This window comes from Carassius auratus, unplaced genomic scaffold (assembly GCF_003368295.1).
Source record: "Carassius auratus strain Wakin unplaced genomic scaffold, ASM336829v1 scaf_tig00011586, whole genome shotgun sequence".
Lineage (NCBI taxonomy): Eukaryota > Metazoa > Chordata > Actinopteri > Cypriniformes > Cyprinidae > Carassius > Carassius auratus.
This window is the reverse complement of record NW_020524219.1, coordinates 175124-200188: the sequence shown is the minus strand read 5'-3', so window position 1 is coordinate 200188 and position 25065 is coordinate 175124. Positions and strand designations below refer to the sequence as shown.

General features: G+C 38.5%; 2 protein-coding genes across 5 annotated transcripts in view; both read right to left on the bottom strand.

The window, feature by feature from the left end:
* Positions 1–4244: 4244 nt before the first annotated feature.
* Positions 4245–9820, bottom strand: LOC113073192 (pannexin-3). Of its 2 annotated transcripts, XM_026246069.1 has the most exons (6): positions 9372–9820; positions 8603–8794; positions 7097–7239; positions 6398–6612; positions 5269–6002; positions 4245–4836 (listed from the first exon to the last, which is right to left on the bottom strand). In XM_026246069.1, the coding sequence occupies exons 2-6, from the start codon at positions 8784–8786 to the stop codon at positions 4778–4780; spliced, it is 1335 nt and encodes a 444-aa protein (XP_026101854.1). In that variant the 5' UTR covers positions 8787–8794; positions 9372–9820; the 3' UTR covers positions 4245–4777. The 2 variants fall into 2 exon arrangements, with proteins under 2 accessions (XP_026101854.1, XP_026101853.1); XM_026246068.1 differs by having other exon boundaries at positions 4245–6002.
* Positions 9821–11532: 1712 nt separating this feature from the next.
* LOC113073190 (homeobox protein PKNOX2-like) overlaps positions 11533–25065 on the bottom strand; it is a 59158-nt gene continuing 45625 nt past the window's right edge. For 2 of the 3 annotated variants that reach the window (XM_026246065.1, XM_026246066.1), the window contains exons 5-12: positions 19072–19243; positions 17234–17419; positions 16363–16498; positions 15971–16068; positions 13796–13915; positions 13505–13581; positions 13155–13333; positions 11533–12880 (exon numbers count right to left, since the gene is read on the bottom strand). In XM_026246065.1, the coding sequence (XP_026101850.1) occupies positions 12639–12880; positions 13155–13333; positions 13505–13581; positions 13796–13915; positions 15971–16068; positions 16363–16498; positions 17234–17419; positions 19072–19243 (1210 nt within the window). In that variant the 3' untranslated portion in view covers positions 11533–12638. The remainder of the gene's footprint in view (positions 12881–13154; positions 13334–13504; positions 13582–13795; positions 13916–15970; positions 16069–16362; positions 16499–17233; positions 17420–19071; positions 19244–25065) is intronic. The other variant, XM_026246067.1, reaches the window with a different exon arrangement.

Sequence of the window (25065 nt, the reverse complement as noted above, 5' to 3'; positions counted from 1 at the left end):
GGGTGTTAGGGTGTTAAGGGTGTTATTTAGTTCTGTTGATCTGAAGTAAATTTGATATACAACTAAATTCTGCCCTCATGTGGACATAGTCTGTTTTTTACAGAGTGATATTCAAGTTGCTTAAAATCCCATTTAGAGCAGACCAAATACATAAATTCTAGGTCTGATGAATCAAGGTCTTTTATGCTTTCCATTCCTATCTGTTTCATATTCATTAGTGGGCTACATATACACCTGTAGCAAAAAGACCAAAGGCTTTATGACTTTCCAATTAGTGTTTCTGTTTTTACTCTTGCAGGCTTCTCTTCTCTATAGCTGATTTACTATTTTGCTGTTCTGGTCTCACCTCTGAGAAGACCATTATGAAATCCTCTGGGCAGATCTCTGCTTCAGTACTCCATCAAACTAAATGAGTTTCTCCTGGCTTTTAGCAGGTTCATTAACCCAACTCTGATCACAGGGTAAACCGGCCTGCGTCACCAAAGATGGTATTAATGGTGTGCTACTCAAGTGACCCCTTCTCTGCATAAGAGCTATAGTAAATAAATAACACTGCCTCAAATTGTTGTCCTTGCATACAATGCTGCAAAAAATATGAGTGTAGATCTTTAGTACTCCTGATCTTTGTAAAGCTACTGAGTGTGAGACACATACTGTATGCACAGCTGTGACCCCCTTTCACGGCTGATTTGAATTTGTTTATTAGATTCAGATGACTAGCATCTAATTTACTCTTGCTCAATAAGATCCAGACTGTTTTGCCTATTGCCCTCCTCGGGTTCTGTCTGTGGCCATACTGTGAGAATAAAGTGTCTTTGAGATCAAACATTGGTGCTGAGTAAATGGATCTCACGCAGAGAGGGCAGCAGATGGACTGGGCATGAGAGCGAGGAAGCAGCTCTCCAAACAGACTTTCAATGAGCCACAGCAAAATCAAGAAGAGGCCGATGATAGTAAATGATGTAAGGGACACTGGGCTTTTACTCTACTGAATACATGGGCTTATTTATGAAAGTCAACGTCTATTCCTTAAAGTGTGATAAATTGATGTTTAATAGCAATATTCTTATTTTGAAAACAAAGTTCAGTCTTTTGGTTAAAATTTGTCTTCATTTTATAGTTGTCTAAATGTGTATCAGTGTGGTTTTACTGTGTTTACCCTTAAGCGTGAAAAACATGATACTGGGATTTAGTCTGGAGAAAGGAATTCACAGAATTTATCCAAAATATTTCAAGTTTAGTGACAACTCACCTGTGTGACAACTTGCCCCAGTCTTTTGTTTACTATGAAATAAAGCCTAATGGTAATATGCTATAAATATATATATATTTTAAATGCTGTTGTGCTTTATCTTTAAAATCTTGACTGGAATGTCTCGTAAACTTATTGTAATTTGGCTGGATGTACTGTATTTTCAGTTTAGAGCTCCCAATATGTCAAACCCACATTTTCTTGGATGTGTGAACCTTTAGTATATACAGTAAAACTTCACACTGAAGAAGGGGAAAAGTAACATCTTTAAAACATAAGATATATGGAGCCATGGCCTACTGATAGCTCTCATGGGATTAGAAACTTGAGAAAGTCTGGCAATTATGGGGCAAGTTAATTCTCATAGGAGGAGGTGATATTTCTCTCTAAGGTACAGGAGAAAAGTGCAGATGTCGTGCTATTTTGTAGGTATAAAAATGTGAAATTTGCTTGGTTTATGTAGTCTTAGATTATTATAGTGTTCCTGTAGCTCAACTGGTAGAGCGTTGCGCTAGCGCAAGGTTGGGGGTTCGATTCCCCGGGAACACATGATAGGTAAAAATTGATAGCCTGAATGCCAGTGTTGTAGTCGAGACCAGCTCATTCGAGTCCGAGTCCAGATCGAGTCCAGAGAGGGTCAAGTCCGAGTCAAGACCGAGTCCAGAAAGGGTCGAGTCCGAGTCAAGACCGAGTTCAGAAAGGGTCGAGTCCGAGTCAAGACCGAGTTCAGAAAGGGTCGAGTCCGAGTCAAGACCGAGTTCAGAAAGGGTCGAGTCCGAGTCAAGACCGAGTTCAGAAAGGGTAAAGTCCGAGTCAAGACCGAGTTCAGAAAGGGTCGAGTCTGAGTCAAGACCGAGACCAGAGAGATTGGGTCTGAGACAAGACCTAAAGAAATCTTCAAGAGTATGTCAAATGTTTGGTGGAAACAATAAAGGTTAAAAGGGCCACATAGTATGTGGTGTAAAGGTAATTTTATTAGTATTATGAAGTGTTACTTGTCAATATTAAGTGCTCATTTTCACATAACATCGTTGTACCACTATACACATCCATATAACCTTTCTAGTACACATAACATTACTGTACGACTCTATATTGTAATTCTACATAACACTTCTAGTACAAGTAACATTACTGTACCACTATACCTGTAAATGTTCAACTGTAACAGCTTTTACATAACTTTTAACCTTGAAGCTTAACTAATGACTGCTAATATCCTTACAATGTCTTGGATTATGTGCACTTTAGATGTTGTGAAGATTACAGATGGGCATAATTACTTTTCAAAAAAATAAGTGAGGAGACCATCCTGCTACCCAACCAAGCACGATGTGGTCTCATGATCAATCCACCCCGACTAAAAACACTCTACTGGCGCAGAGGAAGTGGGGACTGACAACAGTTACCATTTTATCAGTTTCTGTAACAGCAACGGATAATCTAATGCTAATTTCACAGGATGGTGGGTTTTAATGCAGGGTAAAATACACACTATTTTTTTTTGTTACGGAGGGCATACACACAAGAGCCGACTCACTGTCCAGGAAAATTTCATCCATAAGTGTGTATGTGCCAGGGGAAGAAAGCTGGATGAAATGCCATATAAGTTCAATGCATTCTGTCAGACATTGTTTTTGAGGGGGAGATGTTTAGTGTTGAGACAGTCAGTCTGTGTCTGTATTCATTATATAATTTAACTAAACAATATTTGTTTTTTTTCTGTGACCATTTTGTCCTACTTTGTAAAAATAACACAGTTGAGAGAAATAATGTAGCAATGTGGCTTCCTGGAAAGCGGGATCACTACAGGCGGATGGCAGGAGGGTAACTTAAGACCGGTGACACACTGGCTGCGTGGCGTCTCTACTGCGTGCTAGAAGCGTGGTGGCTGCTTCGCGTTTTCTGTGTCTTTACACACCAGAAGCGTGCCTGCACGCGGCTCTTGGCGCGCTGCTGCTGCTGTAGGTGACATAGAGGGAGGCCGCCGAAAAACCAGGCTCTTGTCTTCATGACAACAATATGAATTTTTTTTTTTTTTTTTTTTTTTTTACACACCTACTGATAAGACACCGTCAACAGTATTGACGGCAAAATAGAGTATGTTTGACAGGTGCAATATTTGAAAATCGATCATTATTAATTTATTTTTGAAATTACATTTATATCTGAATTTATATCAACCTATAGACTTTCAAATATCAAAATGTCATGAATTAATATGTATTTGTGTACAAAATGACATATAAACATATTTTCCTAGTATATTTTGCCTGGAAACGCTTCCAACATGCACGCGTGTCGCGTGAAAAATAGGCGTCGGTTCTATTTCTAGCATGCACGGGTTTTACGCGCGTCTCACGCAGGCAGTCTGCAAGATCTAACCTGTTAACATGGGAGCAGAATTAAAAACAGACACGCCACGCAGCTGAGGCGCTTGCGCCATGCATCCAGTGTGTCGCTGGCCTAACGTCTCACGTCAAAAGAAAATCACCAGTCATTGGATGTGTCAATCATACATCAATTTAAATAAACATTAACATACAGTAATAATCATGAAATATTTTGATTGGGACTCGAGTGGACTCGGGCATAAGTCCGATTCCTTATATGTTCGAGTCCGAGTCAATACCGAGTCAAAATGCACACGAGTCCATGACAAGACCGAGACCATTAAAATACGGTCTCGAGACCGAGTCCAAGACCGAGTCCGAGTCTCGAGTACTCAACACTGCTGAATGCACTGTAAGTTGCTTTGGATAAAAGTGTCTGCTAAATGCATAAACTTTTATATTTCAGTTAATGAAACGCTTTTAAATAAAGTCTCTTGGGTTCACAGAGGATTCATTTATTTAGTCAAAAATACAGTAAAAACAGTAATATTATTACAATTTAAAATCATTTTCTACTTTAATATATTTTAAAATATAATTTATTCATGTGATGGCAGAGCTGAATTTTTAGCTGCCATTATTGCATTCGCATGATCCTTATATGCTGACTTGGGTCTTAATGAACTATCACTAAATCAAAAACTTCCTATGATTATCAATGCTTTGCATTTTTCAGAAATCATGATTTCTTGATTTCATGACTTTTACAGTAATGTGGAAGTAAAAAAAAGAAAAAGAAAAAAGAAAACACAAATATAAACACATTTTATTTTACCTACTTACAAACAGGAACAAAAGGTCAAGTAAAGAACCAGTTTTCAAAGAAGTATGGAATCCACAAAAATCAGATAATAAGAATGAAAAGAATAAATAATGATATAAAAAATGGATTGGAATGAAACTATTGGAGGCTTTTCAAATTGTCTGTAAAGACTTTACGTTTGTATTCCTGAGGTGATTTGAGTAAGATATCCATAAGTATTCTTTTAAATCCAGAAATTTTTATGATTTTGGACTATGAAATTGGAGTTCTAGCTATTGGATTTTTATCTTTATTTCATCTCAGAGGTTCATCTGTTCTATGGGGCCCTCTAGAGTCTGACAGTGCTGCTTCAGTCCATTGCCTGGTGCTTTAGGCAAAACAACATGTTGTAGTCTCCTTCAACTCATGGTACCTCTGGTGGTTAGGCTCTGTAGAGAAACAGAGAGTGCTGTTAGGGGCAAAAACTTTGTTTATAACCCTGACGTTAAGTGTGAAAAACTTGTTTTGTAAAATAAAGAGCACAATGCGAATGCTAGAACTTATAAAGGATAGTTTTTCCGTAAAGCCTCCTTTAGAACAGATAACATTGTTTTATATGTAAAATTTTTGTGAGATGCATTAGCAACAATTACCAGAAAAGTGGTATGAATTGGGTCTATTAGACTTTTTTTCACTGATTTTAAATGAAAATCTGTGGAATTCAGTAAATGGTAAAAATGTTTTATGTGCTTTCAGAAGCAGACTCATATTTAAATGTCATATTTATATCCTTTTGATGATTTTCTGAACGTCCCATATGACAGCCACGAAAATGCCAGCGAGCAGGATGCGTTTAAGTATATAGATGAGAGTGACTGTACCAAGCGTCATGTCTTGTTCCACAAGAGGGCGCTGCTCTGGACAGTTCACTGCGTTTCCTCTGGCTGCTCCCAGCACAGTCATGATGTCTACTAGATTGAGTTTGCCCTCCTCTCTGGCTTCTCTAATCTCCTCCTCGAGCTCCTCGGCAGCCTCTGCCGCCTCTTCAGCCTGTTCCCCCATCAGCACGCCCTTCGCACCCTTCAGTCGAGGAGGTGCAAGAGAGCAAACGGCCCTCAGGCGGCTGTATGATCGCAGCTGTGCTACATTGGCGCGCAGGAAGAGGAGCAGCACATTGAGATCGTTAAGAGGGCAGCCCAGTTTCTGACCGCTCATGAGGCCCAATCCGGGCAGCACCTCATAAAGGGAGAGGAACGTTGTGTCCCAACAGAACAAACGCAGCAGGCTAAAGAGAACAATTGGAGCTAGCAGCACATAGACAGCACCGTTAGCTACGCTAATGACCTGAAACACAAGTAGGCTGGTCATTTTACACTGAACTAGCTCAGGCACCCAGGGCTGATCACGGAGGAGGCCGGTGCGCACAAAGCAGCTGAATTCGTCTTGTAGAAAGGCAGAGAGGTGGAAGTAGATCAGGTAGAGGCACGAGGCGGACATGAAGGTCAGGAGCAGGAAGCCTCGCAGGAAGAGCATGCTGACCAAGAAGTAGGAACCATGCTTGCACTGCATGTATCTCTCCAACAGGGGGTACTCAAAGTAACGCTTGCGTTTGGCTCTAAAAAGACAAAAATATAATGATTATATGTTCAGTATCTGAAAAACAAAAACTACTTACCGTATTTTTCGGACTATAAGTCGCACTTTTTCTCATAGTTTGGCTGGTCCTGTGACTTATAGTCAGGTGCGACTTATTTATCAAAATTAATTTGACATGAACCGAGAGAAATGAACCATGAGAAAACATTACCGTCTACAGCCACCAGAGGGCGCTCTATTCTGCTCAGTGCTCCTGTAGTCCACTACTGAGCAGCATAGAGCGCCCTCTAGTGGCTGTATACAGTAATGTTTTCTCTTGGTTCTAAATAAATGTGACTTATAGTCCAGTGCGACTTATAGTCCGAAAAATACGGTATTTAAAATAAGATGTGTGATGTGAAGATTTGCGCATACCTCTCAAGCTCAGCCTGAAACTGCAGTGGGTTTTCTGATTGCTGTTTTAGGTCCAGGATGCTCTGAGCCAGGTGGACCGAGCGGTTGTAAGACTTGTCCAGCTCGTCGATGATGAAAAACAGGTCAGAGGTCAGGCTTGGCACAGCCAGATTCTGCCAGATCAGAGCCGGCAGGTACATCATCATCACCATGACCAATAAGGAGTACGGAAACATCTGCACAAGCAAGACCAAAACCAGTCCCATCATGAGAACACTAGATTACTGTAGATTTTATGACAGAGTATAAAAGTATGATAATATTGATTGATTTATAATAATAATATATTTGCCTATTCCATAAAATAATACATGTATTTAATTATACAGCTTCTTATAATTATGAATCTCTCAGATTTGTCTCAAATGTGTGATAGAATAAAATGGACACAACTGAGACAATCGCTGATAAAGCCAGTCAGAACTCTGATTCAAGTTCATATTTTAACTCCTGTCTTTAGATTGCAGTCACTGCATTTAGCAGTGCACAGTTTCAGATCTTCTAAAACTCCATATAGAATCGTATTTTTTCTTTTGAAAAGCAAGAGAATAAAGAAAAAAGTTTCCATTTGCTTTCCATTTTATGATGTTGTCTATGGGAGAAACAGCTGAGACATTAAAAAATCTCATTTGTGATGTATTTCTGAACGTTTTTGCTCACTTTATGTACCCACAGAGAACGCTCTTCTAAGTTCCCATCTGTGTCAAACTCATGGTGCACGAGAGAGTCCCAGCAGTACGCATCCACATATGCTGCCTGCTTTATTGTGAAGTTGTTGGGAGGAAAGCAGCTAATCTGTGGGCCTGGGAGGAGAGACAGAGGAAATGAACACGCTGAGACATAAACGACAGAAGCATCACTTGATGCTGTTTAAGTGAAGAAATTGGAAGGCATGTCTGTAATAATGCTAGATGTTATTCCGGGGATACAGATGGCGAAACCACCAAGGCAGCCAGGAAACACCCTTCTGTGGAGAGCTGCCTGGGCTAGAGGGTGTGACCCAGCTGCTGAGAGGAGGCCAAGCCCTACTTTATGTAGACCACTTAAACATCTGTGTCACCCTCCAAAACCTACAGACAGCCTCCAATTTACTGACTGAACACAGCATGCCCCAAACACATGACTATTTCGGACAACTGAGCTCCACAAGACATCTTTGCAAATTACTGCTTCAAACCAGGAGAGATATTCATAGACATTTGAGCTACCTAAAAGCTTCAAATGTAATCTATTTATGCAAATAAGTATACATTGGGGTCAAAAACTCTGAAAATCAATATATAATGGAATATAAATATTATTACTAGCTAAAGATTCTGCAGGATCTGGTTAGCTAGCTAATTAATCGGATTGCAATGAAAACTATGATGATGGTTCACAAATGCTGGATAACATGACCATCAGTTGTTCTGTTGATTAGACAATAAAAATAGTAATATAATATATTTATCCTCCATTCTATTTTTTTTTTTTTTTTATTCTATCGACATTTGACAAAATGTTCCTTCCACTGTAAAGTTTGTTGATGTATCCTAACTAAAATAGTGTTGTCAGACCACTATCAGAGGCCGGGAGAATCTGTCTGCTTGCCTTGCACGTCTGAGTTCAATTAGCATATCTTCTCGTTAGACTGAAATAGAGAGCTGGGAAAGAGCAGACTGACTGTAATTACAGACCCTTGTCATCTCTACACGTCTCTCTTAATAATCCTCATGCCAGTTAACATCTGTGTGAGCTGATTGCAGACCAGCTCCAGAGAAACTGATTGCAACCTCAAAGTCAACTGCCTATAAAAACAGACAGTTCTCTCCCATCCACTGTTGGCAGCGAAGCTCAAGTTAGTGGCATTTATAGCCAGAAATTGCCACTCATACCATTCTAGTCACTAAAGGTTTCTCCCCTGAAAGCAACTCCAGTTGGTTTGCAATGTCATATAAATTGCTAATAATCATTAGCAGATGCTTAATTCTCATATTTAACCACAGTTTCCCTTCCTAAGCAGTGTGGGTAGTGCTGTCACCTCAGATGAACACTAATTACATCAAACATTCCATCAGTTCAGCCCTCGAGCTAATGGTCAGTCAGTTAACTCAGAAAGAACTGCAGTGCCGGTGCTGCTCTGTGATTCTCACGCAGACACATAGGGTGAAAAATAGAGCAGCTAACCAATAGAAATCTCTCTGGCAAAGGCCATGGACACCAGAAGGAGTGGCAGGCCCACAGAAACAAACTTGATGACTTTATCCAATGGCAAATCCAGCTCCAGGTGTCGAATGCGATTGTCCCCGTTACTATCCCTCAGCAGGGCATCAGAGAGCATCGCCTGGGCGGCCTTGCTGGCGATAGACATGCTGGCAACTGTAGACGGCAACAGAAAAGGACAAAGACATTTTTAGGTTAACAGTGTCTTGTTGAATCATCTGTGTTGGTATCCATATAGACGTTTTACACAAAATATGTCCATTAATGTCAACATGAATGTACTGTATGAGGAACACCTTTTCAAATGCAATTATCAAATTAAGCCTTCCTTGAAATTAATTAATTCGATAAAACAGTAATTATGTCTTCCTCTAAAGTGGTACTGTATATAAGACCAACATCAGCAACACACGTCGTTGATGTATTTGTCAAATCAATGTGCAAATAAGAAATATAGAAAATGAATTTGAATGTTAAACATAAAGCGTCCTCTAATCCTCCAGTTCAATGCTACTGACACGGCAAAATATGAAAAGAAAAAAAGGGCAAAACGTGCAAATAAAAACGTTAACCTGTTGTTTACAAATGTACAGTGTGAAAGCTGGAATATACTGTACAGGATTCGTTCCTTCAGGTTGTAAAGTATGAAGCATTGAGGAAAAATTTAGAATGATGCAGGGTCAGAATGTTATAAAAAAAAATTAACAAACTTATTATTGTTCAATTACAGTACCTTGTGAATTCCCAGTCCAGTAGAAGTCTGTAAAGTGGATCAATCCAGCAGTAAACTGGTCCTGAGGCCGGAGAGGAGAGGGATGCTGGCGTGGGTCTTAAGTAATGGAGAAGGTCTGAGCAAAATGAGAGGCTGTACTGGGAAGGGTTACATGGTAATTAAAAAGGTTAGAGAGGACTTTTGAGCTTGCTGGGGCAAAGCAGAGAGAGGGAGAGAGGGTGGAGACTGCACTGCAGATCTACTGAACTCCCTAAACGTGCTCATCAGCCCTGTGGCATCAGTCCACTCCAGATGTATCCAGCTATGTGGCTTTTCTTGCCTCTGTCATTTTCAAGTTATTTATACTCTCCAGCCCAGAACAGCATGACTCCAGACAGCATGTACAAGACTACCCCAAACACTGTTATTTCAGATGCATACAGACCTTCACAAAGTTTAGAGCTCCTACAGTGTTATGCTTATTACTGCATAAAATATGTTCATTTGAACATAAAGTGTAGCTTGTTTGTAGAAACCTATGCAAAAATTCAGATTAAAGAGTTTGCAATCAGAGTAAACATCCAGAAATCGCCACATTAATTAAATACCTACACTTGACATATCCAGCAAGTTGATTGCTCATAATAAGGTGTTTTATAACATCTATTCACCTAAAATATTCACACAAAAAGAAAGAAAAAGAGACATTGGCAACTGTAGTTGCTAGTGGCCTTGAATAAGTATAAAAAAAATAATAATAATAATCCTTGCAGAAAATCAAGTTTCATTTTTTTTCACAGAGCTTTTTATAAAATCTAACATTATCCTTGATGTTATAGTTATTTCGATTACAAAATTATGGCCAGAGTAACATAGTGAAGTGACGGGTTGCCAGGTATAGTCACCCATACTTGGAAGTTGTGCTCTGCATTTAACCCATCCAAATGCACACACATACACACACACACACACAGCAGTGAACACACACACCTTTAACACACACCCGGAGTTGTGGGCAGTCATATTGCTGCAGCACCCTGGGAACAGTTTGGGGGTTCAGTGCTTTGCTCAAGGGTCTCACATCAGTTGTGGTATTTAGGGGTGGAAGAGAGCACTGGTTATTCACTTCCTCCACAGAAAATTGCTGCTAGACCTGAGACCTGAGGTTACAAGTCAGACTATACATATATATATATATATATACACACACACACACAGTACAGACCAAAAGTTTGGACACACCTTCTCATTCAGAGTTTTCTTTATTTTCATGACTATGAAAATTGTAGAGTCACACTGAAGGCATCAAGGGCTATTTGACCAAGAAGGAGAGTGATGGGGTGCTGCGCCAGATGACCTGGCCTCCACAGTCACCGAACCTGAACCCAATCGGTTTAGGGGTGAGCTGGACCGCAGACGGAAGGCAAAAGGGCCAACAAGTGCTAAGCATCTCTCGGGGAACTTCTTCAAGACTGTTGGAAGACCATTTCAGGTGACGACCTCTTGAAGCTCATCAAGAGAAGCCAAGAGTGTGCAAAGCAGTAATCAAAGCAAAAGGTGGCTACTTTGATGAACCTAGAATATGATATATTTTCAGTTGTTTCACATTTTTTTGTTACGTATATAATTCCATATATGTTAATTCATAGTTTTGATGCCTTCAGTGTGAATCTACAATTTTCATAGTCATGAAAATAAAGAAAACTCTTTGAATGAGAAGGTGTGTCCAAATATTTCGTCTGCACTGTATATATATATATATATATATATATATATATATATATATATATATATATATATATATATATATAAATATATATATACTGCATAGCAACACAATATTCCCACACTTTGGATATATTTGTTTGTTTTGCCACAACAAGACATTATTTTTGCTATGTTTATATACAGTACTACTTAGCTTTTATTTTTCCAACTTTTTTCTTGTAATTTTCTGGTTTTGATATCTCTATTCATTTTCTGTTTTAATTTTGTGCTTCAACCTACGTTCTGATTTTTTAAATATATATATATATATATATATAATTTATTTCAGCATATTTTCTATTAAGACATTTTGTTTTATTATTGTTTTAGTTTGAATATAATCATTTAGCAAGAATTCACAGGAATTCATTTGTAGTAGCTGTATATTAGTTTGCAAAATGACACCCAGGTCCACTAGAGTCATATTTTTAATTATCAAAAATGTTCTACTGGAACACAATAGATTATGACAACAATGTATACAAACAAATAATTAAAAAGCTCCCCTCTCATCACTTGCTCTGGAAAAACCATAAAAAAAAACAACAACCAAGAAAAGGAGAATGAGAAACATGTACTTCACAAAGACCAACTGCAATAACATTCAGAAACATCCCGTCTTTTCTAAACATCACATCAGAAACAGGTGATTAAATCTGTAGACACAGTAAGCCGAAAAGCTCTTCACAGTTTTGCTTTTTCGTCCTTCACATAAAATAAAAAGGGGCGTTTCCGGCTGTGATACGCACCTGTGAATATGTCATTTTTTTCCTGCAGTGTTCTTCAGTAAACGTCATTTGTAGGTCCTGTGGTTTCGGAAGGTTATGAGAGTTTTTTGTTCCGTACGTGTGAGAAATGCTTGGCACTCTGCGTTGAGGCTCTCGACATGCGTTTGTTTCGAACAAGGCTGATGTTTTTGACTCAACCGGTGAATAGCAGGCATTCAGCAGACAGCATTCTTTGTTGATTGTGCCACTGCCTTCTGACAGTGTCGAAAATAAATATGAAGTGTCTGGGTAAAATGCACCACTATTCAATGTACAAACATTGTGCTGTCAGGCATTTCAGTTGTTTCTTTTTTTAATCTTCAAAGACTGAACAGTTTGTTAATTCTACAAAAAGAAAAAAAGAAAGAAAGAAGCATGCCTAAAACATCCACTCATTGCATGGTTATCAATATGACTGTAAGAGGGTAGACATTACGTCATGCTAAGACACCTGAGAACCAAAGAGACATATTAAACAAAGTAAGGCTTAAATGGATTATATGCATGAGAGTAGCATGAGTGCTTGGCTAACGGGCCAATATACAGTACGTTCTTTTCACAATGTTCTATCCTCATCCAGATTCTCACTTTAAAATGGTTTTTATTCATTCCTCAAGTCCCTAACAGGCCCGGCTTCTTCATTCTCATTGGATGCTCCATGGCACTTGGTGTCCACTGGAAACCTTCAGGTGGTGTTGAGATGTGTTGTCATGAGGAGCAGTAGGAGTTTTGTCATTTTCGTCGATCTGATCTTTTATTCAAGTCCTTCGTTGTGGTTGAGGCCCAGATCTCTCCGAGACATCTGTCTGCCTGCCTGGCTTTCTTCGTCCTCTTCTTCATCTTCCTCCTCGTCGACTCCCTCCTCTTCCTCCTCTTCGTCGTCCTCCTCCTCTGTGCCGTCCATGGAATCCTCAGTTCCTCCCAGCATGGCTTGCTGCATCACCAGTGTGGCGGAGTCTGAGGACAGAGACTGCAGGCCGTCCATGCCCAGAGAATCTGACAAACATACACACAGAAACACAAATACATATATACTAAATTGCATCTGACAAAAAATGTGTATGATGAAAAAATTTGTCTGACATACACACACACACACGCGTGTGCGCGAATTCTGAATTTGGCTCATATTTTATGAGCTCTGCATCACTGAATCTGTTATTTCCCTGTTTATTACAGTAAAGCTGCTTTGAAACGATCTATATTGTATAAAGCGCTATGTAAAAAAAGGTTAGTTGACTTGACTAGAGAATCCGTTCATATTACTGACTGTCTGAATTGTTTGTGGAGTGGGAACCGTGTGTCTGCAGGACTCCAGCCACAATGGAGTCGGGCCAGAAGCGCTGTGTGGGTCTGTGCTGAGATTTCATCTTCTTGGCTTTGGGAGCGGGGTCAGGATTACTGGCATCCAGCATGGGCTGCAGTATACGCCTGCGGGCATTGATAAACCTTTAAAAGACAGGAGATAGAGGAAAAACCATGCAGATAAGACATCTACCTGGATTTTTTTTTATATAGATAACGCTTGCAAATATTAAAGAAGTTTTGTGATTATGTGTGTGGCCATTAGATGGTGCCATTTAGCTGTGAATAAACACTAGTGCAACAATCTGTCCTTACCAGTTGTTCACCTGCAATAAAGTAAGATTTGTTTGTGCTGCAATCTGTCTCTTCTCGTCTTCTGTAGGATACGGATGCTAGAAAACAAAACAAAAAAAAAAATTAATTATAAGGTATTATTTAAATGGTAAACCTTTATTTTAAGTCGTTTTGAGTAAATGTCCAGGTTTATATATATATCTATGCAAGTTCAAATGAAATTAAGAACCAGATATGATTTAAATGATCCCTCCAAAGCCTTCCTTTGGTTTGTAGGGTGGGTACACATGTAAAACACAACCTTTTTCTCACCATGAGATGCTGGAAGAGCCAGGAACGCATTATGTTCGTGGCATGTTTGGGAAGGACGCCTCTTTTGTTTTTTGATTTCTTGTCATCGGCATCCAAGAGAGAGGACAAGTCCAGGTTCACCTTGGAAGGAAGAGAGATGAGAAAGTGAGCGGGGCGGGGGAAGGAGGAGGGGTAGTTGCCACGGAAACAAAACAGTCACCATTTCTTTGGCAGGGGCAAGAATGCCTTCAGTCACCATAGCAACGCAATGGGAGTAATGATACTTAAAATTAAAGCCAAGGAGGGTACATTTACTGAAGCCTTTCATCAAGTAAAAGAGCTACGGAAAATGCAGTCAATTTTTCTCTTTTCATAAAACTTATTATTATGCTCTGAAGTACGATTAATGTGAGTCGAGTGCAAACGCAAAAGAGTTTTAACGGATGCATGCCATATGAACGATTTTCTTTTGGTTTACGCCATTCTGAGGCTGGCATATTAACATTTCAGAGAAGTTTAAGATGCATAATCTGCGAGGCCTCCGTGTGCGAATAAATAAATTAATAAAGGGAAAAAAAAGGAAAAATTAACATTTCCACTTTGAAAATAAGTATAATTAATCTCATGCTACCATTGCCACTGAAAGCCATAAAAAGCAGCAGCTCCCCACTGATTTTACCAGTTTTTTAAATAAATAAATAATAATCAAGCTCTAAAAACAACCTCCTCGTTACATTTGCAGCTGGGTGTCATGTGGTTCTTCCTCATTCCTCTACGCAAACTACACACACACAAAATAACGGGGAGAGTGTGTAAGTGTGCGATTCAGGAAGCAGGGTGAATTAATTGGAGGCTTCATGCAGGGGTATTATTACTGAAAGCTTGTCAGAGATGTAGCTACGGGCGGAACTCTATTCCCAGCCTGTGTGTAGTGAAGCCCCTCGGCCAAGAGTCGGGTAATCCACACAGGCTCCAGCTGTCTATCAAACCCCAACACACTCATAGTTGATGGCATTAAAATAAAAAGTACGAGTTGTAGAATTCCTAAATAACTTATAATATGTCTACACTTGAAGTGAACAGACACATCATGATTTAAAAACCACACGGCAAGGGTTTATGTGGAATTTCAGCTCAGGGAGTTTGCTAACAAATATACCAATCAGCTTTAACTTTGAATTCATCAAAAAAAAAAAAGAGGAACAAATATATAATTGTAAATAAACTATATCATTTAACTATATAATTTTAAACAAACGGTTTCTAAAACAAATTGTAATTAAAGAGAAACAAAAGCGATTCCTAATATTCATGTACATAAATATATAGAAAATGTGTGTGCGTATATATATATATATATATATATATATATATATATATATATATATATATATATATATATATATATATATATATATATAAATTATTTAACAATAAGTATAATATTTATGTAAATTATTGTAAGAGAAATTCAAATTTAGAATAGAGAAAAAAATCATAATCTTAAGTAAAAGCATTCTGACATAAATTGTTGCATTCACTTAATGGGGCAATTAATGTAAGAATGGATTTATTAATGAATTACACAGAAATTTGCTCTGCTTGTGCTTCATGAATAAAGGCTGATGCAGCTCTAAATGAATAGGCCTCAAAAAGAGTTATCATTTATTCTAGGCATCAAAACATATAAAACTGAGTGTCTAAAGCCGAGGAAATGCATAACAAATAATATTTATGTCCTACGCATATTTTAGAAATCAATACTTTTATATATTTAATATAGACAGGAAAGTGGATGGAATAGCATGTCAGAAAACTTATTTCGCTTCTTTGCAACAGCAGCAATTCAGTGTTGTAGACGTGGTGCAGTAGTCTAGAAATAAGTGAAGTGAAAGTGACATACAGCCAAGTATGCTGACCCATACTCAGAATTCATGCTCTGCATTTAACCCATCCAAAGTGCACACACACTGTGAACGGGCAGACATTTATGCTGTGGGGGTTCAGTGCCTTGCTCAAGGGCACCTCAGTCTTGGAATTGCAGGCCAAGATTTGAACCCACAACCTTAGGTTTAGGAATCAAACTTTCTAACCACTAGGCCATTACTTCCCCAACTCAACAGAATTCTACAGCTTCAATAGTTGTGAGGATACAGCACTGAGAGCACGTGTTGTCTGTCGAGCAGCTGCTCTCACCTGATTGTTTTGGATTTGGATGGTTCCCTGTGGTAACCCCTGGGTCAACACCTGCCCCTGTGAGGTAACCATTGTCACCGGTTGATACAGCGTCCCACCTGTGGGAATCAGTCACAGACACAGGAGCGTGGTTAACACAGACTTTCCCTGCATGTCACAAAACAAACCAAGTAACTATATGTTTTTATTCACAGTATGAATGCACTGTTCTGTGGGAGACAGCTGTAAAGAGAGAAAATTAGTAAATAAAGATAAATGTAGATAATGTGCTTTACATGGATGTCCGTATTGGCTTCCACCAGATGTCACGAATTTGGAAAGGAAAGCTGTTCTGAGAGCTGAGATCTCTGAATTTAAAGCAAGCAAAAGGGACTGATGATTATCCTCCTCACCTGACACCACCTGAGAGTTGATAGTGGTCATGGCAACATTGTTCTGTTGCAGTGAACCGGCAGGGACCACAATCCCAGAGGGGGTTACCGTGCTGGAGACAGAGGTGAGCGATGGGGATGTGCTCTGAAGCAGATCCTACAAGAGGAAGACGAAGCAATGGTTGTTGTCCACATTTTACATAATCTTTTGAACGATAATGTACCGTATTTTCCGGACTATAAGTCGCACGTTTTTTCATAGTTTGGCTGGTTCTGCGACTTATAGTCAGGTGCGACTTATTTATCAAAATTAATTTGACATGAACCGAGAGAAATGAACCAAGAGAAAAAACATTACCGTCTAAAGCCGCGAGAGGGCGCTCTATGCTGCTCAGTTCCCCTGTAGCCTACACTGAGCAGCATAGAGCGCCCCCTCGTGGCTGTAGACGGTAATGTTTTCTCTTGGTTCTTGGTTCTAAATAAATGCGACTTATAGTCCAGTGCGACTTATATATGTTTTTTTTCCTCATCATGACATATTTTTGGACTGATGCGACTTATACTCAGGTGCGACTTATTGTCCGAAAAATAGGGTATATGTGACTAATTCTGACTAATTTGCTGGGCATTTTAATTGAATTACAATCGACTGACTGCTCTAGATAAAACATCCAAAAGTGTGTACTTTTAAGTCCTCTCACGCAGAGGTCAGTAAAGTTCAGAAGGAACAGCGAGGGCAAGCCAGATGTGACCTTTTGCATCCCCAGGAGAAGAGCTTGTGTTCATGCAAGTGTAAATGTTACTGGTGTGATTGTGTGTGCATTCATATGGCACCGTGTTTGTGTGTTAGGAACAACCTTTAGCCATTAGACTTGATGTATTTGTGAGTCACCTGCTGCAGGCCGAGGTTGGTCTGTGATGGTGAATACGGGCCGGCCAGGTCGTTCCGGAGCAGATTGTCACTGTGCATCTTGGTCTTGAGGCAGGTGATGTAACGGTTGCAGAAGTCTTTACAGAGCTCGTTCACCTTCTCCAGCTCCAGCAGGTGGATCCGCAACACCTGGATTGCCTTCACCATCTGCATCAACACAAATTAAATCCGTTAATCCGTTAATTCTAAACCAGTTATTTTAGTATTATTTATGTATGATAGTATTTATGCCTATTTTGAATATTTACAGTTTTCATTTTAGATTTAAGAATTTTTATGTGCTTTTGTCTTTTTAATAATTTTATATATATATATATATATATATATATATATATATATATATATATATATATAGCTTCAGTTTAGCTTTTATTATTTCAGTTTTAAGTTTTTAAGTTTTATTTCTTCTATTTATATTTCATTTTATTTCAGCTTTATTTTAATTTCCAGATATATATATATATATATATTTTGTAGTTTTAATGATAATTAACAATAACAAGACTAAACAATAATTTAGCAAGATGCCAGCAATAAAAATGTAATTAAAGATACAAGATACATCAAAGCAAAGTGAGAAAATACAGTTAGTACAATACCCTTCCGGCATTTAAAATAAATACATAAATCAATGGATAATAACACAAACATTTCAATGTCATTGTTTCAGGTAATATATATTTTTAAATATATTATTTTACATTATTTATTTATTTGTTATTCCTCAAACTAAGCTATAATATGAATTTTGAAGACCTATATACTGTATTGTGCATCTTTTTTATTATTCACTGTTAGATAAATAGCAATCGGAAAAAGATTATATTTTATGGATCTGAAACTGCATTAGTGTGATTTTTAAATAAAATATATTTTAAGTGAATTATTCCTTTAAATAAAGTACAATCACTTTACTAAAAAGAAAAGGAGAGGTGTTTTTTCATTTTCTTTTTTCCCCCAAATTTTTCGAGGTTACCTAGCCAGCCCTCTCTGCCACTGTTTGCCTAGTTGCATTGTTTAATGCTACAAACATTATCGGGTTCTGTTAATACAGTTGGACGAGACTGAACTTCCCATTCCAACTACCAATTCAAACAGTCACCGGCCAAAGTCAGAACTCAAGGACGACCAAATGGGCTAAAAATGCTTTGCCAAGGAGGAGATAAATCTGCCAATTACTGCAGCTCGTTTAATCAGGGCTCAGTGCCATCTTTCTGAGGCGAGAACGAAGCGCAGCGCGGGCGTTATAACTGTCCCGGTGAAGAGTTAGAGAACAGAAGACCTGTGTGTGACCAGTGTGTCGTAAAGCACACAGATGCAGAGTTAATTGACTGAGCAGCGCTAGTCAGCCGAGCGCCCCGGTAATGATGAACAGTGACCTTTTTTCTCCTCCTTCCCTTAATTTCTAATTACTGTTAACTGTCTTGCAGGGCACAGAAGAGGAGAGATGATGAATATGAGGGGGAGAGTTAAAAGAAATGAGAACATAAGAGGGGGGAAAAGAGCTATAGAAAAGAGGTGGGCGAGTGTCATTGTGACTAATACTTCTGACTATTTGTTTTCAATAAAATGTTATTTAATGTCATATTTTTAGTGTGTTTTAATGATTTTTAAATAATTCAAGTACTTCATAAGATGTATAAAGCACAAATATGCCAGCAGAGGGCAGTGCAGATGTGAAATTTAGATATAAAAGAAGTAAACAGGGGTTTTAAGGGCAGGTCAAAGAGCTGAAATTAGAAGAAGAACGGCAAGTGATACAAATAGCAAGAAGCAACAAGAGCCTGATGAGCGCTTACCAGGTTGTCTAGTTCAGGGTCCTCGCTGAAGAAAGGCTTGTGGTCCTGCTCTTGCTGGTGGACGAAGTTCTCGATGTCAACGTCAAAGCTGGCGGAGGTGATGCATTCTGATCCCTGCGTGGCTTGTTCACACTTCTCGAACAGCAACGCCAGAAGAGGAAAAAGAGGATGCCTGCAGGACACAGAAAGAGATGGCAAGCTATTATTATTTTTATACTATGCAGAATGTAAAAAGTCCCAAATTACTTGCCAAAATGAGAGCTGTACGACTACAGCACGCTGTGTGAATTACAGAATCCCATAATGCCATGCGCTTGACCTATCCTTTCATTTTAAAATAACGGAATCAAGCCAGAAGCAAACTCAAGTTGTTGTTTTTTCTTACATTCCCTGTTGACTCATTAATTGATCAAACTGCAATTTTTTTATATACAAAATTGGATTAAAAATTAAAAATAATTATTTACTTCCATAGAGATAAACAGATTTCTATACTCAATAGACACAATTCAACACTGTATAATACTACTTTTTGAAACATACACTGCTTTTACATTGATACAAACAATTCTATTCCTGACCAGATTCAGATTTCTGCTGTTTAACTTTATATTCATGAAAGAAACCTGAAAAAAAGTACAATAGTTTCAACAAACATATTAAGCAGCACAACAGTTTTCAACACTGCTAATAATGATGGTATCACTTTAGTATAGGGTCCAATTCTCACTAATAACTTGTTGCTTATTAGCATGCCTATTATTAACATATTGTTTATTAGTGCTTATAAAGTACATATAATACATGACATCCATAATCCTACTCTATACCCTAAACTTAACAACTACATTATAAACTATGAATAAGCAGCACATTAGGAATTAACTGAGGCAAAAGTAATAGTTAAAGGTTAATTGATAATGAGAATTGGACCTTAAAATAAAGTGTGACCATAATAATAAATATTTTTTGAGAACCAAATCAGCATTTTGGAAAGATTTTATGTGACACTGAAGACTGGAGTAATGGCTCCTGAAAATTCAGCTTTTAAAGTATATTAAAATAGAACACACTTATTTTAAATTGTAATGTTTCACATGTTCTGTAGGGTATTCTACAGTATGCAATAAGCAGTATACCAGTATATAATAAGTTAACCAGAAAATAATAAGTATCTTCGCTTCAGGGAAGGACAGATGACAATACCCAGCAGCTGAATATATAATATGTCATCTTCATCTGATTTCAGGCATAAGCTCCGTCTAAAGGTTTCTTTTAGCAAGTTGACATTTGTCATGTTAACAGCATTAACATTTCCTGTATCGTCAGAGAATGAATATGTTTGCACTGGTTTAAGTCTGTCTAGAGAGAGGCTTCTGCTGAAGAGCAGACCTAATGAAAGCTAAAATTCACTCAGCTCAGACTCTTGAAAGCTAAGCCTAGACGGACATGCAGACCTCTGATTAAATTAATAAGTAAACAACATCACCACAAATAATTAAGGGTCATGCTTTTTAATTAAGGACTTCGTCCTGTCCTATCATAATGCATTATATCCAGACACTACCAAAACTAAGGAGCAGTAAGATCATAAATTAAAATATTGGGGGAATAATCATGCTGACAGATTACACTCAGACAATCATTCTGTTGCGGAATTGCACAATAAAGATGGTTGTTTAGAAGTGGTTTTGTTCCCATTTGATGCTGTCATTGTAGTGATCCTGATTGCATTTATGCCATATAAATCTCACTGTGTTTTGGAACAATCTTTCCTCCTTGAAAAACATAAGTCATATTATTTGTATATATGTGTATAAGTTTTTAGTAATAAGATTTTCAGGTTGTTAAAAAAAGTATCTTTATGCTTACCAAGGCTGCATTTATTTAAGTGAAAAATACAGTACAAACAGTAATATTGTTTCATTTGAATATGTTTTTAAAAGCCATTACTCCAGTACACAGTGTCACATGATCCTTTAGAAATGATTCTAACATGCTAATACGGTGTTTATTATCAATGTAAACAGTTGTGGTGCTTTAAGTATAGCATTGAAACAATAATTTGAAATATTTTGTAAGAATGTAAGAGTTGTTACTGTCACTTTTGATCAATTTAATGTGTCCTTGGTGAAAAGTGTGGGAAAAAAAGTATAGACAAATCTTGACCCCCAACTTTTGAATGGTAGCGTATGTTTCTTTAATCACGAATAATAAATCCTGATTCATTTTGAATATGTTCAACGAATGAGAGAATCAGCTGCAAACACTGAATAACTCACTGAATGAGGGAATCTAAAAAAAAAAAAAACTTAATACCTTTCTGAAGTCTTCTTAATTGAAAAAAGATCCTGTTCATAAGAGTCATTCGTTCCACAAATTGGACATATTAGCTTGTGCTTTGTTTGTTGTTGCATGCAAGAAACACTGTCAGAATAGTAACCTATCCGATCCTGTGTCCCTGTGTATATGCATTGTTTTTTTCCTTGCGGATCATGTTTGAGAGACTGAGAGAGGCTCTGAGACTGGGTGAGGGGCCCAGGCTCTTGCTGTAACTCACCACTCTCATTTGCAGCCTTTAATAGCTGGCTATATTAGACTCTAATCTGCCTGATCCCAATTTAATGCCGCTCTCTCCAGCTGACGTGACAGGAATACTAAACAGGATCGCAGTGCTGAGCAGCGAGGCGATCAGAGCTCCCTCCGGGCTCGTCCCGCTCCCCTCTGCAGTGCCAGCCCCTCTTCCTCTCTCCCCTCCCCAGTCACACTAATTCCTGGAGGGCATGGCTGGGTTATCTCTCCCCTTCTCTCTCTTTGCAGGCCTGGATCATAACCCGGACACAGCCCTAAAGGCCCAAAGTCAAAGGATGCTATCAATTTAGCTCTCCGAGGATTTAGCAAGTAGGCTGCGGAACAAACTACCCAGAAATTAGAGTATAAAAATCGAATTGGAAAGTTAAGCCACAAGGTACAGGTTCATCCGAACACACACATTACCTGGAGCGAGTCTAGTGATGCTACATTATCTTCATGAGGAGGTTATATTTCATAAAATATGCGATGATGGACATGAACCAGCTCTTATTCTGAACATAACATTTCTGATTGCCTTATCTCAGACAACATGCCAATCGCAGTAAAATCTCTGCTACTAAAGATGGCCAGAACACTTGCAAGCAGTTACCCTCTAAACTAATTGCCGCAGTTGTTTCAAAGGCTAAATGAGGTTGGAAAAACTCTTAAATCTAATCTGATCTCTCTGAGCAACTCCAGACTTTTACATCTCTTTATCTACACTTTCTGGATGAGGCCGTGTGACGTAAAGTGCTGAGCTAATCGGTTAATCTTACAAAACGGGCTGGTTTAAACAAAACACTTAATGCTATTTGTCTTTAACCTTTAGTTATCATCTCTCAACTCTTTCGGGAAAGACTATCCAGACTGCCATCCCTCTAAAGGGAAAGTGTGGGCTCATATAATTGTAAGCAGAGGGGCCATTAAAAGGACTTTTACATTTGTTACAGTTGTTATGAAGTACTGATGTCATGACATGTGTACAAACTAGTGTACTAGTGTAATTCAAATCGCAAACAAATAATTCCTAAGAGCAGGTTCTCGCAATGAATACAGTTTGGTTCTGATTGACTTCCATTGTATGGACTGAAATACAATGGAAGTTAATGGAAATGTAATTTAATCATGACATCATTTTTTTCCTACATTTTCTTTTTGCGGGCTAAACGAAAAACAAACTTTTGTAGTTCAATTCGCAAACGAATTATCTGTATGAGTAGGTTCTTGATGTGAATTGGTCTCACAAACTCACAAACTCCAGTTGTCAAACTCAATCTACTGTATGGTAACCAAATTCCCATCCGGCTCACTTACTGAACTGCATTTCAACATCAAAACAAACAAAGAACTGTGTACTTCAGCTTGTAGAAAAAATGGAAATTTAAATTATGAATGATAAGGTTTTAAAAACAAAAACACTAGTGGTCCAATTCGCGGGTTCTTTCAATTAAATGAGTTATTAATTAAGACTTACAAACACGAGACTTAAAATAACCAATTATGTATTAAACTTAAGGTAAAAAAAAAAAAGACAAAATTTTGAATGTGTAAAATTATGAATAAAAAAGGTTTTAAAAGCATCCTGGAAGCACTACATTTAAATAATCAGTTTACAATGGTAATCCTGTACTTTACATTGATACATTCATCTCATCTAACACTGAGAGATGCTCCTGAAACCACATGAGGTTCCTAGAGCTGGTAAGATGCCAGAACAGCGGGACGTTATCTGCAGTGCAGAGGTCTCAGGACGGAGGGAGCTAGAGAACTATTAACCCATAAAAGTGTCATTTACTGAGATAAGAGTCAGCAGAACTGATCCAGCGAACTGACAAATAAAGTCAAACATGGCGTTTTTTATTTCCCTTCGTCCAGGTTTCAATAATGTCAGCTAATGAAAAACTTAACATAATTGGGTGTACCTGTTTTGTGGTTTCAGGCTGAATTTGTCATGAATATTTCAGTGTAGTGGTATCAAGCAAATAAATAAATCTTTTCAGAGAAAATGAAAAGCACATCAAAGCAATACCGAGTCCAAAAATAAAGCTGGACGTATTTTCATGCTTGCTCTAGCTACTTTTGTTTTGGTAGCGTGGTGGGCAACCCACGGGCTGCTGGGGAGATGGGGGTGTGCTCTCTGTGTGCTCACCCGGTATGTTTGCCATCCTAATCAGGGTGAACCAGTGGCTGCTGCCTTTATTAAACCCGGTCTGGGGTGCCCTCACACTGAGAGTGCTCACATATACACACACATGAACACACACTCCCTCCTCCAGGCTACATGTCTGGAGCTCAACCTTAACGGGGGCGAGCAAGCACACACACACACACACACACACATCACAACTCGCCATCAGGGTTTATATGGGACCCCTACTGCTGCATTTCAATGAGTGGCGGTGCTCTTTTTCAACGCTGTTTTACTGCTCTCTCCTACACCTGTGTGGTAAAGGCTAGCTGTGGCCTGTTGTCATACACTGCCGGCTCTTATCATTGGACCACAGGTATGAATTTAAAGATTAAATACAGAGATACCACATTAAAGCAATCAAAAATAATAATAAAAAATTAACTGCTAAGGTGTTCAAATTGGTTTGTGTTGCTATTTAGTTGCTAGGGTGTACCGCGTATATTCTTGGGCATTGGTATGTAGTTGTCAGGGTGTTGCTATATGGTTGGTAAGTGGTTGTGAATTTTTTTTAAGTGTTTCTATCAGAGTATGTGAGCGGAGTGGAGCGGAAACAATTTCCCCTCCGCGCTCCGAGCATTTAATAATCACTCCTCTCCAGTAGCCAGGATGTTGTTGCTTTATGGTTGCTAGAGGGTTCTGACTAGTTTTTCTACTGTTGCTATATAGTTATTAGGGTATTTTGTTTTGTTGCTAAGCCATTATTACTGCATGTGGTAGCTAGACTGATCTTGGTGGTTTGTAGGGTGTTGCTATGTGGTTGCTAGGGCATTCTGGGTAGTATCTAAGAAATTGGTATGTGGTTGCCAGGATGTTGCTATAATGTAACTAAAGGGTCCTGAGTAGAGCATTGCTATGCAACTGTTAGGTTGTTTTGCATGGTTGCTAGGGCTCTGCTACTGTATAGCCCCTTTCACAGTGAGATTCCAATTAATACACGGGTAATGTGTCCCGGCAATTGTTCCCGGATAGTTTGATTTTGGTTCATTCACACTGTCAGTGATTTCCCGGAATCTGTGCATGCATTCACACACAACCTGTAAAGGTCCCGTAATGACACGTGACATCAGGATGAGACACGTAATGTATCACGTTAACGTTCATTTAAACTGGTGAATGATCTCAGCTTCAGCACGGATAGTGAGGAACTACCTGATCTTTGCTTCATTACACTTTGCACACATTTTTTCATTGTAAACGTTGATCTGCCTTCAAAACACCCTGTAAAAGAA

Bases quoted from the DNA above. Each gene is read 5' to 3' on its own strand.
- LOC113073192 (XM_026246068.1), bottom strand. From the start codon at position 8,786: ATGTCTATCGCCAGCAAGGCCGCCCAGGCGATGCTCTCTGATGCCCTG. The intron at 7,240-8,602 runs GTTAGCTGCTCT...CTCTCCTCCCAG, and splicing joins TGCCAGAGAGATTTCTATTG to GCCCACAGATTAGCTGCTTT. The intron at 6,613-7,096 runs GTGAGCAAAAAC...TTGCTTGTGCAG, and splicing joins GTTCTCTGTGGGTACATAAA to ATGTTTCCGTACTCCTTATT.